Consider the following 20891-nt stretch of genomic DNA (forward strand, 5'->3'; position numbering starts at 1 on the left):
CTTGGGAATTAAGCCGTAAGCCAGTTTGTTTTTTTTTATTTAAATATCACTACAGCATATAAAAGTCACGCTTAAGAGAAAGAAAACAAACCCCCAAACCAAACATTTAGGTTATTTACATACTTTACAGCAAGATGACAAGGATATCCTTGGTAGCCAGATGGTGCTAGCGGGTGGTTACATCCTGGAATGCAACCCCAATCTGGTGTGAGCCTTCCTAAGTCACCATCCAACATGGGCCGAAGACAAGCTCTGAAAGGCTCTGTCAAGGCCACACTGAAGAATCAGGCAATTATTCCTGGAATATAAACTGGTTTAAACTGAAAACAGTATTTCCCATATTTAAGGACCCTGGCTGCTGTCACTTAAGATAAGTGCTGGAATGACAAGTTTAGCAATTCAAGTGTGTCAAAGTACTGCGTTCTGGCACAACAGCCAAACCTGCATTTCCTTTCTCCGGCACAAAAACACATGCTGTGTCACACACCATCAGGAAACTCCCAACTACAGCACCACACACCTCATTCTGCAATGCACAAAACCCATCTGTCGAGGCCAAATCCTGCAGCTTTTGTAGATGTGAAAGGACAACCAACTTCATACATGAAGCACAAAGGATTCAGCTGCATGTCAGCATTTCAGTATGGCTAAAACCTGTCATTCCCCTCATCACAGGGAAATGCAGCTTCTGTCACAGTCACCCTCAACACCAATATCCTTTTTTAATCTTATCCTGATGACAACTTAAAAATACCTGGGCACTTACTTCTTAAGTCTTTCTCATCCCTTTTAAACTAAGTGATGTTAAAAAATACTGAACAATCTGAACTGCATGAAAAATACCCATTCTCCAGAAATCACATTCAGACAGCTTATTTTGTACTCCTTTCTTTAAAAAAACTTTTAGACCAGTTTCACACTTTTAATGCAGTCTGATCTTCAACTGAAGTTCCTGATCTCATGAACTGAAACTTTGACCAATGGTTTGAAAGACAAATTAACAAAAAGTGAAAGCATTTTCTTAGTACTCGATGTGATGGTACAAGGTAGTTACACCACTTTTTCAAGTCTTCCTTGGAGTATTCCATCTTGCTCTGCAAGGCTCTGGAACAGTATCTGATTTAACATAAGCCAAGTGCTTCCATCTCAAATTTTTCTTACCCATCGTTTTGCTGTTTGCTCAACAAATTCAGTATTCACTTTTAAGAGTCTTGTAAAACCCTTCTGGGTGTTGCTGTTTCGCTTCAGAAACCAAGCAAGCCTGAAAAACACGCTCAGTTTCACTGGAAACTATTTACTGACCCCATCAGCCTCAAAAGTTTTCACTGGAAACAACATAATCCTCTTCAAAGAATTTTCTTTTCAGCCGTAACTGAACTGAACGAATGAAAAACGTGGACTTCTTGAGCTCCAGTTCCTCAATCTACTTCCACATCTTTCTCCAAATTTAGGCACCATAAGCCATGGGATTAGCTACAGAACAGTTTGACTTGAGTTCTTCCTAAACTCCACTTACGCTCATGTTAATTATTTCAATGATAGTATTTTCAACACACTGGCATAACCGAACATCAGGGTCCATGCTTGCAACGTCCCCTGAACAACTTTTGTTAGATGAATCTTTACAAAGTCCTGACACTTCATTTGGTTTCTCTTTCAGTTGCTGAAGACCTAGAAAATTAAGTAGAAACAGCAAAGTACATATAAATAAATAAGTAAATCAAAAATTAAAACTGTTCCATTATACCCATAACACATGTATGCTATGAAATTGCAAATTTTAGCTATTGCTAGGTCATGGACCAGGCAGAACTCAACAAATTATTTCAACAGACACTACAACATTCCTTTTCTTTTATACATCTTGAAATGATACAAGCAGGGAAATAAACCAGAAGAAAAGCAGTACAAAGTTCAATAAATGGGGTATTTCCACCCTTTAGCCTCTAAACTCTGCCCTCCAACCCATTAAATCCGCCTATCCTTACTCTTCCTATATTTACAAGACACCAGCAGTAAATTTCATACTACATTCCAACTGCACTCAAACTTTTTTTTCTCCCAGAGACTATGGCAATACTTTTGAACTACAAGGTATTTTACTTACGTGTAATAATTGGGTCTACATCTCTTGTCTGTGTAGCAACATCAGAGGCACAAACTTGCCCTATTTGTATCAGCAGAGACATAATATCCTCATATAAAGGAGGAAAGGCTTGACAGAATGACACCAAACAAGGCAGGGTTGGCATAAAGAAAGCGTAGCGCTTCGACTGGGTTAAAACTGCCAAGGAAAAGAAAATGGTTAAGTACAAAGGAATCATTATAAAAATCCAGTCAAGGAATGTTGTTACTTTTACAATCGTAATTAACACAACAGTGTCTTTGTTAGTTGCCAGAGTGCTTACCTGTGAGTAGGGTTCCCATCACATTGATAGCTAAACGAGCCACGCTGAGAGATTTAGGTAGTGCGTACTGGATACACAAAAATGAAAGTAACTGGATGGCAAATATCTGTTAAGCAGGTGGAAGGCAAAAGAGAAATAAGCAATAATGTTACAGATTGCTTTGTACCTTCTATCCGAAGCTCTACATGTAACTTACTAAATACTCTCTATTTTACCAATGGGGAAGTTAAAGACAGAGCATCCTTAATAATAGGTATTCTGAATTTCTTCTGCTGACATGAGGACACCCCCCCACCTCACATTTAACATTAATCAAAAGTACCAGCACTAGTGGTTCAGAATCTCCCCTAAAGACACAATTTGTCCTGACATTAAAGATGAGCAACAAAGCAACACACAATTTACAATATAACCTTTTAGAGAGTAATAACAAATTATTATTTGATGTTGCTCATCATGAGAAGACCTAAAAAAAAAAAATGGGTGAAACACTTCAAAATCAAACTCCTGACTCCTCCCCCTCTGCTGAGCTTGTAGCAAGAAGAAATCACTACTCTTCAGATTCGAAAACATCCCTTTGAGGAAGCCACACATCTCATTCTAGTAGGCTTTGTTTTTTGCAGTTAGACCAGGGAAAGAACTGGTAAGACAACTGGCAAAGGAGAAATTTATTTAGAAAATTCTGCCTTACAGTCTTGTCCCAGGCTTGCTTCAAGAAGCAGTAGCAATATTCCCTGGAAAAAGACTTGATCTTACGGCTGCTTCATTGCTCTACAGAGTATCATTGCAAAAAAAGAGTTTTAGAATTCCAATCTTCATGCAAGTTCCTGTAGCTACAAATATCAGACAAAATTTAATAGGAAATTTTTTTGCCAACTGATTTATACTCAATATAAAGAATGAAAGTCACTATTGAATAGAGCTTTCATTCATGTGCTTGAAGGCAATATTGAAATTCATGAGTGTTTCCTAAGCAAGTGCATAGAGAAATGTTAGAGGAGTTGTCACAATCTCTGATTTGACGGGGATTTAAAGAGCAGGCCTTTAATTTAAGGTAAAAGCACTACAGACATTAGCTTGATATCACAGGCAAGTTAGAACAGGACTTTTTTTAATGATCCTTTAATTTACTGCCCTTAACCAATACTTCATCAGGTTTAACTGCTCACAGTGATTCTCAAGCTACATGACTGTCCAGTACCTGTTTTTCAAGTTCAGGCTGAGCAATGAGCTCTGGTATGAAATCCAGACAGATGTGCATCGATGGAATACCTGCCACTGTCAGTGCCAGAAGTTCACATGGATAACCCTGCGTGATTAAGGAAAGAGATGTGTCAGCGGGGTTTAAAAACTCTGCTTCAATTAGAATTTAAAATTTTATCTGTGTTAATGCTTTTTTTCAACACTAATATACTTGTAAATCTCTTTTGTTCAGAATTACAAGCAATAGGCCAGTATCTCAGGGCACCAAGAGGCAGGCTGGGTGAGAAACGCAGAGTCTGAATCAGTTCTTTATCCTCAATATTCAATGTATTACTTGCCTAGAAACTGTCCCCTACTCCTACAGCTAAACCAGACTGCAGTGACCCTCTCCTGTGTCTTTCCCCCATGCCCCAAACTTCACCATAGGCCCCAATTTGCTTATTTCATGACCTGACCATTATGAATGTTTTAGCACTTAATCAGTTCCAGGTCGAGGCAAATTAACTCCTTTTAAAGAGGAGTTAATGTGTTAAATTTGTTGCCATCTGGCAAGGAGCAATTAAACATACACCAAAACCACATTCATCTTTTAAAAATAGCTAGCCTTTCCCCACTTCTTTTTCTGAAGGCCTACAGCTGCTTGGCCAGGGGCAGCCTTTTTCCATCCACTCTGAGATGAACTGTGCCCTAACAAAAAGGGCACATAAGATGGATAATGTTTACATTTGAAGCCAGATTACAGTTTTGAATAATGGGCATACTAAAGTAAAAACATACCCAGAAAAAATAACTAACCCACAAAAGATGTGGAGCCAGTAATCAGAAGATGATGAGGCCAGTTTTCCTTGGCCTAGAATGGACAAACTATCTTGGTACAAGAAAGGCCAGAGGCACAAACAAAGCTTGTGTTCAATGATGAGGAACAGGCATAGCTTAGGTGCTCCCTTCTCAGCCACAACACCAAGTCCAAGCACTGAAATATGGAGGAAATGTAGGTACTACAAATTTGACAGGATGGGAAGCAGTAAAGTGCACTGGTTTAATTTTTGAGGAACAGCATTCAACATCCTTTGACACCTTCATTCGGCTGTTTCTTAACCAGAGGAAACATGAAAACCACTAAAATAGCACAAAGCTGACCTGGAAATGAACTAGTTTAACTATGTTGGGATCAGCTATATACATCTGGTGCAGCAGACAGCAGATCAGACACTGGACCTCTCGAAGATTACACAGCAGGCTGTCTTCTTCTTCTGGTTCAGGACTCTTAGGGCCTGTGGTACCATGAACACTCTTCAGCAAACTGTGGGTGTTACTGCTCTGGGATTTCTCTTCTTCTGTAGGTAGGCAGATCTCTAGAAGAATCTGCACAGCAGCACTGTCCTGTGAAGAAAATAAGCAACATAACATGCATAAACAAAACCCAATGAAATCAAAGAAATCGAATGCAAACTAATGACTATTTAAGAAACAGAAGACTGTCAGGTGGCTAAAACTTATACCTATAGATATTCTTTTACATAGAATAAAACCAAGTCAGTTCAAGAGTCACAAATCCTACAGAACATTAAAAAAATCCAAACGCTTTTTCTGAATCAAGACTCAAAAGCAAAAAAGCTTCACTCCAACAGATAATAACAGATCAAAAGAGTAAGTTCAATGGAATCTTGTACTGTTTCAAAATAAGTATCCAATGGTCCCTTAAAGCATCCAGATCACACAAAATAAGGACATGGCCATGTAATTCACAGTATTTAGGAGAGACTACACTACTCATTTAAATAAGGAACTTCCTAGTAAGTCAAAAGATCATCTTCTAACAGGGACTATATATGTGACATTCTTCCAGACAGAGGTAAGAAGAGACTGTCTGTGCAACAGGATTACTCAGGAATTTCCATACGGTCAACCTAAGTTAACCATTGTTCAGCCTCACTGGCTGCTTTTCTCAGATAACATAGTTCAAATGGTCATGCACAGATCTGTCACATTTATTCACGTTTTACTGCTCCAAATATAAGTACAGAACAAACCTCTGTACACAAGCAACAAGACAAAAGGGCTGTTTTAACTGTTCTAACAGAACACAACAGTATTTAACCAACACAATGCTTCAGACTAGGAAAGAGAAGACCTACAATATTTAACAATCTGAACACAGAGGCAGTTTTCTTTTTCACAGCAACAGATGTCAGTAAAAAAAGAAGTAAAAAGGTCTCCTTTTTTAATTTCCTGTTTCTGTCTTTCTGTTTTATCATTGCCTTCCCTCACATCCTTTAATATCCATTTCCTTCCCCTTACCTGAGCAGCAAGCAATGCATTTTTTAATTCTTCCCTTGTAACTTCTGGGGCCTCTGGACCCATTGCATTGTTTTGGGATGGCCTAATGTCCTGCTCTGCTGTTTCTTTTAGATGAGAATTGAGGTAAGCTTTTGAAGCAAGAAGATATCCATTCAACATGTGTAAAGTTATATCCATCAGAGGAGGGCTCCTGATACAGGAACACATGATAAAATAAAGGCATTTCAGTAGGCAAAACAGTAAGACAGTAATAATATAAACAGATTAAAAACACTTCTGAAAGGCTCATTTGGTTGTAGTCTGGTTCATAATAAAGCTGTTTTCCCTAGCAAAATACTAAAGGTCACTATCCCTTCTGCTGGCCTGCTATTCAGTCCTACTTCTCTCATGTGCAGACACATATGTGCACACTACAAAACCAAGCAACTGCTGAAGAGACTAATTTCTGACAACCAAAGGAAACCCAAAAAGGGTCAGATGCACGTGAAGTAAGGAAAAATAATTATCTGAATGACAGAGAAAAGTAATGCAGGCAAGCTCTGAACTGCTTCACAATACCATGACAATAGCTTTCAAGTCACACTGCACTATATATCTCCCTAACAGTTTTAGAAGCGTAGGATTTTTCATTTGCATCCAGGGCTGAAGGAACATACATTTAAATATTTCACCTACGGGCTGAGGATTAAAGATGTCATCAACAGAAACCTGAGTCTAGCAGAGTTGTAGCAACTCAAAAGAAAACTGGATTTATGGCTCCATTGCTAAAGGGCAATGGGGGACAGATGCATACAAACAAGAACATGAAGAACAAATCAAGCTGACTATTAGGCATTTATTATGAACAAAATGGTAACAAAAAGGGGAAAAATAGACCACAACTGACAGAAAACATAAAAAAGAATATACAAGGAGTAAAGCCAGGGGCTGAAGTATATACAATTGTTAACCATATTGTTTCAGAATAACAGATGCAATCTGCTTCATTACTGTGAAAAGCAAAGTTATAATTTACAAATTCTGACTTACTGTTTGCATTATTTCATATTCTCCTTAAAAGCTGGTCCATTGCTACCAATTATGATAATTTTCACTACTTCAATTCTCAGCTTATTCTTCTGCATCAGAGCCATAAAGCAGCATTACACATCCTCCTCTGTCACCACTGACATCTAGAGGAACTGATCTCTAGGTACTACTGAAAGACTTTCTTGAGAAATTAAGCAAATCTACCTTTGTCATATCCATCAAGCATCCACTGGCAGAAACTGTTACCCAAAAAGGTGGAATACCTACAGGCCCATGAAGGATGACAAAAGACAGTGTGAAGTGAAAGGATGCTACAGCTACAACCTCAGCAGCCACCACCACCATGTGGCAGCAGCCATTTTAAGTGTGCTGCAATGTCTATTTAGAACAAATTCACACACACAAATCTAAAATGGATGACCTATGTACAAATCCCAAAGTTTCCAAAACAGAACTGGGTGCAAGGTTGTCCAACCAGACATGCAGCTGGGGAGTGTGACCTGCTGAAACAGCACACCCAGCTCACTCAGTCCTCACATCAACAAGCTTATCAGAAAAAAGACGGAACTTAGAAGCTCAGATGATTAGTCTGAAACTGTGTTTTGTGGTACTGAAAGCTTTTAGAAGTTTTCTATAAGACACTTCTATGTTTAGCTGCACAATGTTTCAGTGTAAGTAGCACCAAACATAAAAAGCTCAAGGAGGGAAGTGCTTACCTATGAACTCTCTGATCACACCTCAGTACAATCAAGGGATCAATCATCAGATCATTCTGAGTGTATTTCTGCTGTCGGACTATTTTTACTGAAGGCTGCAGAGCATTAACAGTCATCACCCACAACCTAAAATGAGATTATGATTTTTAATAGATAATCCATATGAGAAAAGGGATCACGTAAGTATCTGGACACTCACTCATTTGCTGTATTTTTCTAGGCCTGTTAAGAGGCAGAAACCCCACACTTCACCTGCAGCCCCTGAATTTAGCCAAGATATAGTTAGCTTACGTTCACTGCAATTGCAGTAACCAAACTGTTTTCCCTCCAATAGATCACTCGCTTCCTCAGAAAAGGCATGTTCCTACCAGAGTGACTTCATGTTTCATCTAATTCACCATCAACAACGTACACTATAAAGCCATACTCCTATATTTTAAGCAAACTGGTGGCTTCCTTTCCCATGAGAACAAGAACCACCTTCCTTATAAATGCAGAGGTGAAAAATTTCAAGGAGCAAAAAGGAATTCAAAGCCAACACAGCCTATTCAGTCACAACCTCCAGTTTCCCAGACAAAGGCACTGTGTCATGGTTTCTGAAAGTGCCATTCCACCTAACTGCACCACCACACTAACCAGTATTTCGAGCCTACCTTCTCGGCATCACAGTGTTAAGAACCATCCAAAGTTTATTGACAGTCTGAAGAATCCCCCGAGGGACTCCAGCATTCAGCAAGCGATTCATATTTGATGTCAACACTTCTGCATACGGAATCAATTCAGCAGCTGAGAGGAGTGTTAAATGTTCCAGGATCTGCATCAGCTGGGTATGATTTCCAGGCAGCATGGAAAATGCTGTGAAATGAAGACAATGGGATCTTGGTAAAAGTGGACTTCTGACATTTTTTGTGACTTGGAAGCAGCACACTTTCAGTACGCAGATGCAGTGTGATCGAATGAATGCAATGGCTACACACTTCCAAATCAACTATATTCCAACCCATTTAAAAAGAACACTGCTCACTTCAGATGAAGTAGTTTACCTTCCTGGAGCTGTTTGGGAGAGTGATTCTTTGCAATGTTTGTAAGAAGCATCCTCCTCAGTAAGGCATCAGTGCCCGTGATCTGCTCCTCACAGATCCAGTCGTCCACAATGCAGAGGTGTGGATAGTTAGTTGCAAGAAGGCGTAACAGTGCAGAATGCAAGCCTTTAGGGGTATTAAGAGAGTACACACCTTAAATGTGAGCAGCTACATCTTTCACCCCAACATATTTGTGCCCATCATTTCAACAACAGACCTTAACCGAATCACTGCCAAGAAGTTCAAAGTGCTTGTGTGTTTATAGCCTGATATTCTAACTGCAACAGAAAGGAAAAGTTACCTTTTGGGAAGATGGGAAGACCCTACAGGAACTCTTCAACTCAGTCTGGAATACTTTCTAGGATTCTCAGGGAATTCCTACTCTAAAACCTACCCCAGATCGGCAAGACCTACTCTAAAAAGAACTGCCTTCCTCAACTATTACTCTTAAATCATATATGTAATCTCATAGCTACTACTGACAGACTTTAAAAGAAAGAGAAAGGAAGGCACACTACGGAACAGACAACGGCTGCTGGGCTGGAAGCATGCTTAGCCTTCCTTCTTCACACACATTACACTTTCACACACAGATATACCTCCCAGTTCCTGCTGCAATCCTTGTGCTTGCCGGATGAGGTATTTGATTGGAATCTGATCCATTAAGGCTGAAGAGTAAGACTTGGGTTTTCTCTGCATGGCAGCTGTAAGGGAAAAGGACAAGAAACCACATGTAACAGTTAAAGTAGGGAAAAAATTATTTCCCAATCAAATCAATAAAGAAAACGTAAAGCACTTGTTTCTATATTATCAGGGTAAAACAGAGACAATCCCAAATAACACATCTCATTCCTGTGAAGGTATTACATTAGGCTATTCAGGAAACCATTTCTGTGAAGATTTCCATTTACAGATTTCCTGGCATCTAGATTTGTTTGCAGGGTCTCCATACTATCTTTGACCAAGTCCAGCTCATTTTGAGATCATAGCTCAAATGTGCGCTTTCTTTATTCAAGGGTTTTATAAATGGTTATCGGTTGGCACCTGGAATTCAAACTGTTGGCACACAAAACACCCTGTAGTGAGCTGGAAGTTAGAAATGCAGGAAGAACCATCATTTATTTTATAGTACTTTGCCCTTTCTCAAACAGCACTGATGAATGCTGCAAGTTTGGCACCCTAAAGAGGGCAGGTAAAAACACCCACCCGACATAAACACTATGTTTTCAATGAAATTACGCTCCATCAATAAACTACACCACATTCTTTAAGGACTGATTTAAAGAGATCATTCAGCACTGTCAACTGTAAAATCCCAACCCAAAGAAATATATGTGCAAGTTTGATGACACATGAATAGACAACAATCTGAAGGAATTAAGAAGTCTGGTAACTTTCTGGTTAGCTCAGACCCCTTTTAACCTGGGAAACAAATTACTCAGCTACAGAGTTTTAGCAGAAACTTTTCTCTCCCAAATTCGTACAGCAATGCTGTATTTATTACAAAAATCTAAGCTTTCTATGCTGCGTGAATCGACAGGAACATGAATTCTAGTTATTGTAGGAATTCTTCTCTTTGCATATAAATTGCTGTTCATCTGTCTTCCATTGCTGCACTCATATGTACCTAGTATCTTTGTGCTTGCCAGAAGTGCTTCTTCGTATGACAGGACATAGTAGAGGACAAGCAATTGCGTTGTGATGCTGTATCGCTGAGTAAGACGAGTATTTTCTCCCTGTACATAAAACCAAAAGAGAAAGGTCATACTGCATTCCTGATACTTGAGGACAAAAAGTGGCATTTCCTTGCAAACATGAGAAAGACCAGGCAGCAAGCCTTGTGTAAAAATGCCGAACCACACAAGGTCCAGGATTAAAGTTGCAGGAAACTTTAATGAGTTTCAAAAATAAACTGTATTTTTGACATCTTGGGATGCTAACAAGGAGTAATCCCAGGATTCTGATGCAAGTCAATGCTTGCCACTCATTCTACATTTGTCCAAGTGACCATTCTTATGCTTCTCTCATGAAAATGCTTCTTTCAAAACTAGCTGCAGTGCTTTAGTTAAATAGCATCTTTATCTAACAAGATCAAATCCATACAAAAAACATACAAAAAATCCTACATAAACACCTCCACTTTTCAATCCATGAAGTGCTTTTCTTCGTGTTTTTAAGATTTGAGTTGGTGAGTTTGAAAGAAAAAGGGCAAGACAGGGACAAATAGGAACCCTCCTAAAAATGTGAGTACCACTAACAAGGTTCACTTCAAAACACTTGACCACCCCTGTAGCAGGAGGCAGTTTACTATACAGGCATTAAAGACAAAAAAGTGAGGCAACTTGCTAAATCAGCATCACGCATATATATAAAACACTGCACATATATATAAAACACTTCAGATCAAAGTACATGACAGAAGCAAACAAACCATTTACCCCAGTCAGTCCTTGAAAAACATTCAGTATCTCCTGCTCTGTGACAGGCTGATTCGTGGCCTCTGGGTTGGATTTAGATGCAGGAGTAAGAATAGAGTTAATGTAGACATCAATGAGAGGAAGCAACTGAGGATGGAGTGGAGTGGTGGTTTCACAGAGCTGCCGATAGATCCAGTCCTAGGAAAAGCATGCCATTATCTGTTCAGTTTCAAAGCTGAGAGCAATTTGGTTTAGCTGCAAACACACGCCTTTTAACTAGTCACACAAAATGTAACTGAATGAGGCTTGAATTCTGGAAAGCATAACACCAGTTCTGAGCTGGGGCTGGTCATAAACTGTATCCTGTGCATCATGGACCCGGCCCTGCACAGACCCACCAATAAAACTTGTCCTGGCTGGAAATATTCCGACTGTGATTTTGTTAAGTGCAGACAGGGGGAGACAGATAAACCTCTTATCATTTTTAATTTCACTAAGTTGTGGCCTCTAGATTACAGAGCTAAAACTGGGTACCCTAACTTAGTATGCAGCCCCTTCTTCAGTTACATGGCAATAGGCTATAAGAGTCATCAAGAACTCTGTTCCTAAAATTCAACCCAAAAGACCCCCCCCGCAAAACCTAGTCAATATTATGAGCAGAAATAAAACGAAGGTCATACCTTAATGGATACTTTGTGCTTGGTGAATGATCGGCTTTTTAACAGCTGGTAAATGCAGTGAATAGGTAAAAACCCAGTAATGTTGGCACTGAGATTGCCTGTAACAGGCACACGAACTGCGTGGGCTGTAACAACCTAAGGAAAGTTGCAATTAACACCAAAAAAAAAAAAAACCACAACTGTTCAACTTCTCACAGTACATAAGCACAAGGTGACAAACACACACAGCTACAGTCTTTCTGGCATTTACTTAGGTTTGGCTGTTTGGAAGCTGAAGAACATACAGCACGTGCAGAGCAGTTAGCACATGTACAACACTTGTGAATGATCTCCTGCTACTGCAAAATGTAATGTCACAGTGACAATGGTTCCTTTGCTTGGCTGCTATTTAAAAAAGCCAAGTGTTCAAAAAGCATACTCAGATCAGAGTAGAAGAAGAGCAAGCCAAGGCTCTTCAGTACCATCAGGGCTTGGATTCCTCTTGTAGGTCAAACTGATTACAGAGGAAAGAAAAAAGAGCAAAAGGATAAAAATAAGGGGGGAAGGGGGGGGTGGGAAGGGGAAGAAGAACCAGGCTTAAAATACCTGTTCAGTGAAAATCTCTTGTGTGAAGATTGTCTTCATTCTGCTGAGTGAGCTGGGCTTAATAACAATCTGAAACGAAGAACAAAGTACTTGTCATTTCACGTTCTGGCTTTCTTGTACATGAGTACTGCATATGCCTTTTATAAAGCGCTAACTTTTCAACTTTCTAAACTTGTTTTCACTGGGATACCCAGAGAACATTCACATCTACACTTCACAGGTAAAACACAAACATTTTCAAACGTCACAAGCTCATCACTCCCTATCTTCCTTACCCAAAACCCACCTACCTAACTTTCACATCTGATGAGACGCTGTTTCACCACAGTGATGTGAAGGCAAGTCTCCCTTGGTAATTTTCAGAAACTAATTATCACCCATCTCCATATTTCCCTAAACTATTTAGGATAAAATATTTGCAGCTTAGTATGGAAATTACTTCAATTAGTCTTCTAAAATAACATCATTTCTTGCAAATAATGACCTCAACAGGTCAGCACTTTCAGAATGTACATATTATGTTTTATCATAATGTTGCTCTGTATGAAGAGGAATGCATAGTTTAATGTTTTTCTAGAGGAACTCATTTATTTAGGTACTTTTTTTTTTTGCTTTACATTTGCTTTAAGTATAATAGCAAAACTAAAGTTCTTTACGTAAAAACTGAGGTAGATATAAGAGTATAAATACACAGCAAAAAGTTAAAGAACAGAGAAACATAGGTGCTAGAAACAGTTTAGGACTTGCCTTCATTCCCAAGGTGGAGCAGACCAAATCAATGATAGCACTGAGCTGGTTACTGTGAAAATACATGGCTACCAAGAGAAGCATCTCTCCGAAAGAAGCAGATACACCTGAAATGCTAATGATAACAAAGAGGAGTTGATTTCCAATAGGACATAAGTAAATGTGACATTATTGGAATGATTAAAAACAAAAGCTGCCTGCTCCTACCTTTCGAAGTACGCTTCTTCCTTTATCATCCAACTGAGCCACATAACCATGAGTTGTTCTTGTTCTGGGGTGCTGCTCAAAGAAAATCCTTATAAGATCCTTTTCCCAGGAAACACCGCTAGTTTTGCTAACAATCACTAGAAAAGCCAGTACTGGAGGAATCTTAAGCCAGGAGATATTCTAACACCTTCATTTTGGCCTCAAACACTGGTATTTAGCAAAACCCACTCCAAACGAAGCTAATGCCAATGCTCCCCTCTCATAAGTTTTGCTATAAACAAAAGGTAGATCATAGTCTGAGCCAAATCCCTTCAACCAGCATACAGAGGTTTGTATAAAGAATTAGGAGAGAAAAACTGCAGCTCTGGGGAGGTCACTGCCCTAACAGTGCTAAAGCATTAACATCTTTACTAAGCTCCTCCTCTATTGAGAGGTACCTGACAAGAGTGGAGAAGGCCAGAAGCATACAAAAGGAAAGAGATACAAAGCGAACACCAGCTGGAGTTGCGGGAGGCCGGCTGGTCATTAGCTGCAGTAGCTGCTCAGCTTCTTCATCAGTTGGTCTGAATAGGACAGAGGAAGAACAAAAGCCACGCTGCTAATTTAAAAGTGAGGAGATTTCCCATCTCATCACATTTTCTCTGTTATTTAATCTGTTTATCAAGTTGCTATCAATAAATATCAAGATTAGCTTGTAATTCTCTTTAAAGACACAAAAATCTCTGTTAAGAGAGAACAAGGAGAAAACTTCACCAGGATATAATCTTGCCTATCAGCATTAAATACTTAAATTAGAACTAACAGTGTGTAAAGATGATACATTAGCACCCTCTAGAAAGTAAAAGCAAAGGAACAGAAATTCAGAATTCGTACACTGTTTGTTGCTAGGGCTTTTGACTACTTTCTCTTCTACACACTGCTCCAACCACTTGGGCTTAGACTTCGTTTAACAAGTCTGTAGAACTGATTTTGCAGCACTGAAGAGAGCACCACATTTACTAAATTATTTTAGATGAAAACAAACAAAAAAAAAAATCAGTAAAGTTGATAAATGGATCTTTACCATCAGAATGAAAAAAACCCTTTCCTACTGAGAATAATACTGGAAAGTGAAAACCACCCCTCCCTCCATGAACCGTGGCATTACTTATTCTTACAAATATTTGCTCTCGCCAGCTCCAGCCCTCCACATGAGAAGGGCCTCCCCTAGTACCAAAACTGGCGAGTCCTGACAAGACTGTTCCAAGGACACAATGGCAGTAAGAGACAGCTCATGTTAGAAGTGCACAAAGCTCTCAACCTCTGTTTAAATGGACAGACAGTGAATAAAGAACACAGAGCATTAGAATGTTCATTACTTCAGCCCAGCAATTCCCATCAAAGCGCAATAGAGACGTAACAATGCACTGGCTTTCACGACATGCTCTTCCTTCAGTCCTGAATACACAGACACATTTGGCTCCATATCAACATCTGCTTCTTCAACAATGTGTGTGCTGCGAACCGTGGGAAGGATTCCCATGAGCTCCAGGAGCAGCTGCCTCCTCATTTGCCAAAGCACAGAACTGATATTATCTCTTTTTCTCTGTGTAAGAGGTTAAAAGATGAGAGCAACAATGTAAAATTCATCCCATTGAACAATGTATTAAACAAAATCTTCTGTAATGATGAAGTCAAGAGAAAAAAACAGAGGTGGGGGGGGGGGAAGGGAATGAAGAGTTCTTTTTAGATAGAATTTTCAGTACCAGGGCAACAGCAACACACGACCATATTACAACAGCTTATTACACCAAAACACAATCTTTAACTAACTCCTTGACTAAGGAAGTCAAGACACAACTTCCTATTGTGAACACTGAGGATGAATATATTCATCAGGTAAACATTAGAAGCTTACAATCCCCTGGTTTCCATGCCTGAAAATCTCTCAGAGGAACAACTGAAAGCTGTTACCTTCAGGGACACTATTTATAGACTCAATGGTCCCGGACAAAGAGGTTGCCTTGTACAAGCAGCTCCAAGACAGGATTTATTTGCATTTGGACAAATAGGGGTGCCCACATCCAGGGAAGCTACCAGAAGCGCTAAGAGCAGCAGAATATTCAAAGGTCTTCATACCTGTTGGCCATTTCGGATAAAAGTTCCAAACCAGGTTCGAACCTTTGCATTTGTTCCAAGTAGCAAACCACTCACAAAACACACCAGGTCACTCACTCCATCATCCGAAGATTCATTTTTGGTGTGATCCAAGGTCAAAGCCACACCAAGACCTGGTAGATGACACTCTTCCACCTAGATAAAATGCTCAGGTTCGATGATCTTTGTTGTTTTTAAAGCTCCAATAATGAGGATTCTCATGACAGACTAACGACAGACTTACAACCATGCCCCGGACCCTCAGAGCTTGGGAAGGGTTCATTTTACACAGGTGGCGGAGTGCTTCTGTCCGACGTCGGCCTCCAACACTTTCCTCATCCTGCCGTTCTCCATTCTTAATCAAACCTCTGCAGACTGAATATGCAACGGGAGGTGTAAGAAAATCCAGCCCTTCCAACAGAAAGCCACAAGAACAAAGCCACACAAGCCACACCATTCTGTTCAGCTCACTATCATTTAGTAGTTGGGCCACACAAACTTTGTCTGGGCAAGAACACATGATCTACACTAAATAAGCAAAACAAGGAGATAGGCTTTGTCCTCAGAGAAATTACAGCGTCATTACAGATTTATGTGTCCTCTAGTTACTACTCCTACTCTATCTGTACCTTGTGAATCTGGCAGCCCTGGAGACTGAAATCTTACTGTGAGATAAGGGATGCTAAATAGGCACCAGCAATACAAATTTCTCACTTCATAAGGGACAAGAACTACTGACAAGGCCAGATCAGGTTTGTAGCCCTGGTCATTCATCACCGAGTCAGCCTTTATGGTGACCTACACATGAATAGCTGCAACATCCACACAATATGTCTACAAGAAAGGGGAAGCAACATGAAAATGGAAGCCCATCAACATCTCTAGGTATAAATGTATTCAAATGTATTTTGTAAGCCTCTTCAGCTCAAACATGTATGAAACATGGGTTAGCCCAGAATTGGCTGTATTGCTAGAAACCATTCAGAAAAAGTTACCTGGACAAGAAGAAAGTGTAACTCACCCTCATTGAAGCTATCAGGAACATTGGCCACCAGAAGGCAGAGGAACCAGGCTCCATTTTTAACGTGCAACAGAGCTTCAGCCACATCAACTATTGGCAACAGTGATGGCAGCTCTGGATGAAAAGAAGGGTTTGAAAGTCAAGAGTGTTTCACTGTGAAACAAGTGAAATCTTGCATTTAATATGCAAAATAATACACTCAAGCCAATGAATGGAAAAAACAACCGATGATCTATTCCTCTCTTCAAGAGCTTGACAGCCTAGATTAACCTTAAATCAGCCACAGTGGCTCCAAGCGATTTTGTTGCGTTTGTAAGAGGTTAGAAAACACTACAAATTCAGAACACTTCACCTGCTTGCAAAATGCAGAGAACATCTGCCGCCTCTTCCAGGTAAACAGGGCTCTCAAAGAGCTCGGAGGACTTGAGGAAAAATTCACCATTGGATTCCGACACCTACAAGACATTATTCACCATCACCAAAGAGGTTTCATGAAGCGATCTGTCTATTCAGTCTTCTATGGCTTTAAACTCAGCAGACTGAATACATGAAACCTGCCAAAACGTACAGCTGTCAACACAGAGCAGGCGCGAAAAGTGTTTAGAATGAGAAATATTTACACAAGGAAAATAAAGTGAAGTGCTGGACTGGGGGGGGAAGGGGGAACCAGGAAGGAGAAGTTGAAGAAATAAGGTGTCTGATATCATACTGCAATAGGAATAAAGAACTGGATGGAGAAAAGTCGTAGTTTTGTTTTCAAACATGATTTCTGCACTGATGCTTCACAAAATCATACTATATTTGAGTACAGCACATTACAAAGTCTTTACCAGACTAGCGAACATCACCCTCATTTGTTCCAAGGAAGAAAGACTTCCTATAGGAAGTGGAGGGATACTGAGGGCTTTATACCCAGGTCTCAGTTCAATCAGACTGAGACTTCAAGTTTTGTTGAAGCAGATGAGAACTGGAGTACCCACACACAGCAGCAGCAGCGCCAGAACCAGAGAGCACATCAACCCATCCAGAGTGCGTTTCCCTGCTGTTAAGACTTGTAAATGCCCAGAAATAGAGAAATTTACCTTATTCATAATTGCCAGTAATTCACTAAGTACAAGGCGAAGCCGACGAGGTGAATCGCTGTGCTCAAATTCCAGTGTCAGCCCATGCTGAAGCTGTGACACCAAGATGCTTTCTCCACTACCTCCTCCCAGCTTGTGCCTAACAGACAATTAAAACCAGCTATTAAACAGCAGCAGCTAAAGGAAGGTGCAATCCTGCAGGGATTTCTTTTACCTTGCCAATGCCCAGAAAAGGCTGCGTTAACTGCAGCACATCATGGAATGGAATTCCAGAGCCAACAAGTTTCAAGCACCTCCACTCTGACCACAGTCGAGTGAGATCCATGGGCCCCCGATTCCTTTCTGACCCCCCTCCCCCCAGCCTGGGCACCTCCCCAAGCACTTCGAGAGGGAGAAAGATCCCCAGCGGAACCCTTGGGGTTGGAAGGGAGCTCTGCAGATCACCCACTCCAATTCCCCTGCTAGGGCAGGGCCACCCAGAACAGGAACGCGTCCAGGAATGTCTCCACAACGGCCCTGGGCAGCCCGTGACCCCCAGCCCCCTGCTCCGTCCAAACCCGGGGTGCTCCCAGGAGGCTCCCGAGGGACACGGAGGGCCAGGTCATGCCGCGCTTCAACAGCAGCAACGAATAAAGCAGCCGGAGAAGCCACACGGCGGCTTTCGCCACAGACGCCGCCACGCTCTGCACTACCGGAGCTGCTGCTCTTTGCTGGCGTCCTGCTCCAGGGCGTGGAAGTCCACGGACAGCAATGCCACGATGGAGTTGACCGCCTCCACGCCCGACAGGAGCCGCAGGATGAGCTTCTTGTCCTGCGCCCAGCTCTGGCTCTGGTCGGCGGGGGCGCACAGGGCCATGCGCACCAGGCAGGGCAGCAGCAGCCGCAGCTCGGGGTCGCTCAGCGCGGCCAGGCGCACCACGTCCACCTTCTGCATCGCCTCGAAGGCGTAGGGGCTGACGAACTGCAGCCCGGAGCACTCCGCCATGGCGGGGCTCCCTTCCCTTCCCCTCCCCTCCCCTCACGGCAGCCCGCGCCCCGCCGCCACGACTTCCGGCGCACGCTGATCGCGTCACTGCGGGCCGGGCGCCGGAAGTGAGGCCCGGTGGATGAGGGGGCGGCAGAGCGGAGGCTTCGGGAATGATTTATTCCGTTTGGATTTCTGTCAAAAGTATGAACTTCTCCGTCTCCTCTATCGCGATTTGTGCAGCTCCGTGTTTGTTCCGTGACCGCTTCACTGGTAGTTGTTGTCGTGATAAAGAACCCCGCCGCGGCGCACGGCGGCTCTGAGGGAAGGGGAACGGCTCCAGCGGCTCCCTCGGCGCGGCCCGGCCTGGGCTGCGGCATCCGGACCCCAGCGCTGCGCCCGGGCCTCGCCTCCAGGTCGCTCGGAAACCCCTAAAGCTCGGTGAGTAACGTCCCGAAACAGTGACCCTGAGGACTGTGCTCGGTCCCGGCTCCAGGCCTGCGGGGCAGGAAGCGCCACTGGAAACAGAAAGTGCACCCACAAACAGTAATGAAATAAAAACACCCTTTAAGCACGAAGCGGAGTTCCATTTCCTTCACTAAAGACAAACCAAACCCTTCCCACGTGGAAGCGGTAGTGTACAGTGTCACCTCAGTTCATCCGTTCTCCACAGAAACCCCCATCAGAACACATCAGAAACCCCCTGACAGACCGATAACGCTGTGCCATGCTGGTGTGCAGCAAAGTATATGGTGCAAGAGCAGTTAAACCAAAACACATCTTACTCTTATGTCTGAAAGCTTTAAAATAATGCAACGTAATATTGTGGTATTACAGTATTAAATGGTGCTTGATTAAAGCCATCTGCAGGTCTTCATCGCAACACATGAAGTTAAAATTGCCATCAGAGGTAAACAGAAATACAATAACCTGTGCCATAACTGACATAGCTGAGGATTTAAATATAAATTCATTTATAGTTAATTACTTCAGGAAATGTTAGAAAGATGTAAATGTTACTTTAAAACGTAAGGGTTGTTTGCAAGTACAATTGGGGGCCTGCTGGCCTAGGAACAGGGTGTTTAGAAATCCAATTCAGAGGTGAGTGAATGACAAACACAGCAGGAGCTAGGTTAAAATGCGTATTTTTAATCTGAATGGAGGGATCCCAGGTTCTTCTCTCACTGGTTACTTCAGAGGAGGTAACCTCCACCAGCCACCGAGCAGGGTGCTGCCCCGAGCGATGCTTTCTTGCAAGACCATTCTGTAAGCTTGTACTTGCTAAACAGCCCCAGTGACCCGGCTTGTGATGATTTCATTCATAAACTAGCCATTATGTGCACTTCAAATCATTAAATGGGAGTATAACTAGCCAAAAAAAAAGGATGCCCAGTGCAGCAGCTGGCTCCATGGTGGTGGCAGATTGATGTGTGCACGGCTGGCTGCGACTTGCACTCTGGAAAGGGCCCTCACGGTCTGTCCTAGCTGAACGTTTGTAACCCAGTGATTACAGTAGTGAAATCTGCCTTAACTGGATTGGCAGGGCAGTGGGGAACCGGCTGCTTTCACAGTTGGAGAGGTTCCTAGGGAAGGCTGTGATCCAGGTAACAGACACAGTTACACCAGTGTTCAGGCAGCTGATTCACTTACCTTTATGAATATAAGTCAGACTGAACTCGGAGAAAGCCACACCAAAACCTGTTCCTTGGAACATGCCTAAACTGAGCCAAGGCCGAAAATGACCACCTAGCAACAAAGCTTAAAAATATAAAGGATACATGCTTTGAAAATTCCAGTTTTAGGAGCACTTTTCCACTTCAAAAATCTCAGCCAAATGCAAAAAAAAAACCCAGCTCCTTCTGAAGGACAATAGTGTGCTGCTTGCTCTGCGGTGTTACCATTACCAAGATAAAGTACGACAGCCCCAGTTCCTAACTATCAAAATATGTGAACTTCCGATTGCAGTCATGTTATTCTGAAGGAATGACTGAGAATTTTCATCACCAATTGTACCTCTGTATACAAAACCCAGAATAGTTGCTAATACTGTATATACACGATTCAGTGAGACGGTTTATATGACAAATGATCTCAGGCAGGTATTCTGCATTTACAAACATGATTTCCATTAAAACACTACGTTTTGTAAACACGATTCCTTCCTTGTAGAGGATTAACAGCAGGTGCACAAAGGGATCTTAAAACTTGCTCCTTTAACAGTTTAAACCAGTGAGACAGGCAGTATTAAGACCCAGGACGTGGGTTATCGCAGCAGGCCCACGTGAGCACTGCAGTCAGATGAGGAACCCAGAA

The 20891-nt window shown here is 41.8% G+C and overlaps 1 protein-coding gene across 1 annotated transcript; it reads right to left on the minus strand.

Annotated features, from left to right (window-relative positions):
• Positions 1-23: 23 nt before the first annotated feature.
• On the minus strand, positions 24-18610 carry INTS2 (integrator complex subunit 2). The gene is made up of 24 exons (XM_062617133.1): positions 18307-18610; positions 17615-17753; positions 16885-16987; positions 16533-16646; positions 15756-15886; positions 15494-15667; positions 14734-14960; positions 13813-13938; positions 13376-13447; positions 13169-13283; positions 12422-12490; positions 11837-11971; positions 11178-11354; positions 10367-10475; positions 9339-9443; positions 8701-8865; positions 8311-8512; positions 7658-7783; positions 5913-6102; positions 4752-4994; positions 3610-3717; positions 2409-2514; positions 2108-2284; positions 24-1671 (listed from the first exon to the last, which is right to left on the minus strand). The coding sequence occupies exons 1-24, from the start codon at positions 18597-18599 to the stop codon at positions 1502-1504; spliced, it is 3576 nt and encodes a 1191-aa protein (XP_062473117.1). The 5' UTR covers positions 18600-18610; the 3' UTR covers positions 24-1501.
• Between the last annotated feature and the right edge of the window lie 2281 nt (positions 18611-20891).

This window comes from Pezoporus occidentalis, unplaced genomic scaffold, assembly GCF_034315485.1.
Source record: "Pezoporus occidentalis ecotype Australia unplaced genomic scaffold, CSIRO_AGI_Poc_V1 ctg192, whole genome shotgun sequence".
In the NCBI taxonomy this organism is placed as follows: Eukaryota; Metazoa; Chordata; class Aves; order Psittaciformes; family Psittacidae; genus Pezoporus; species Pezoporus occidentalis.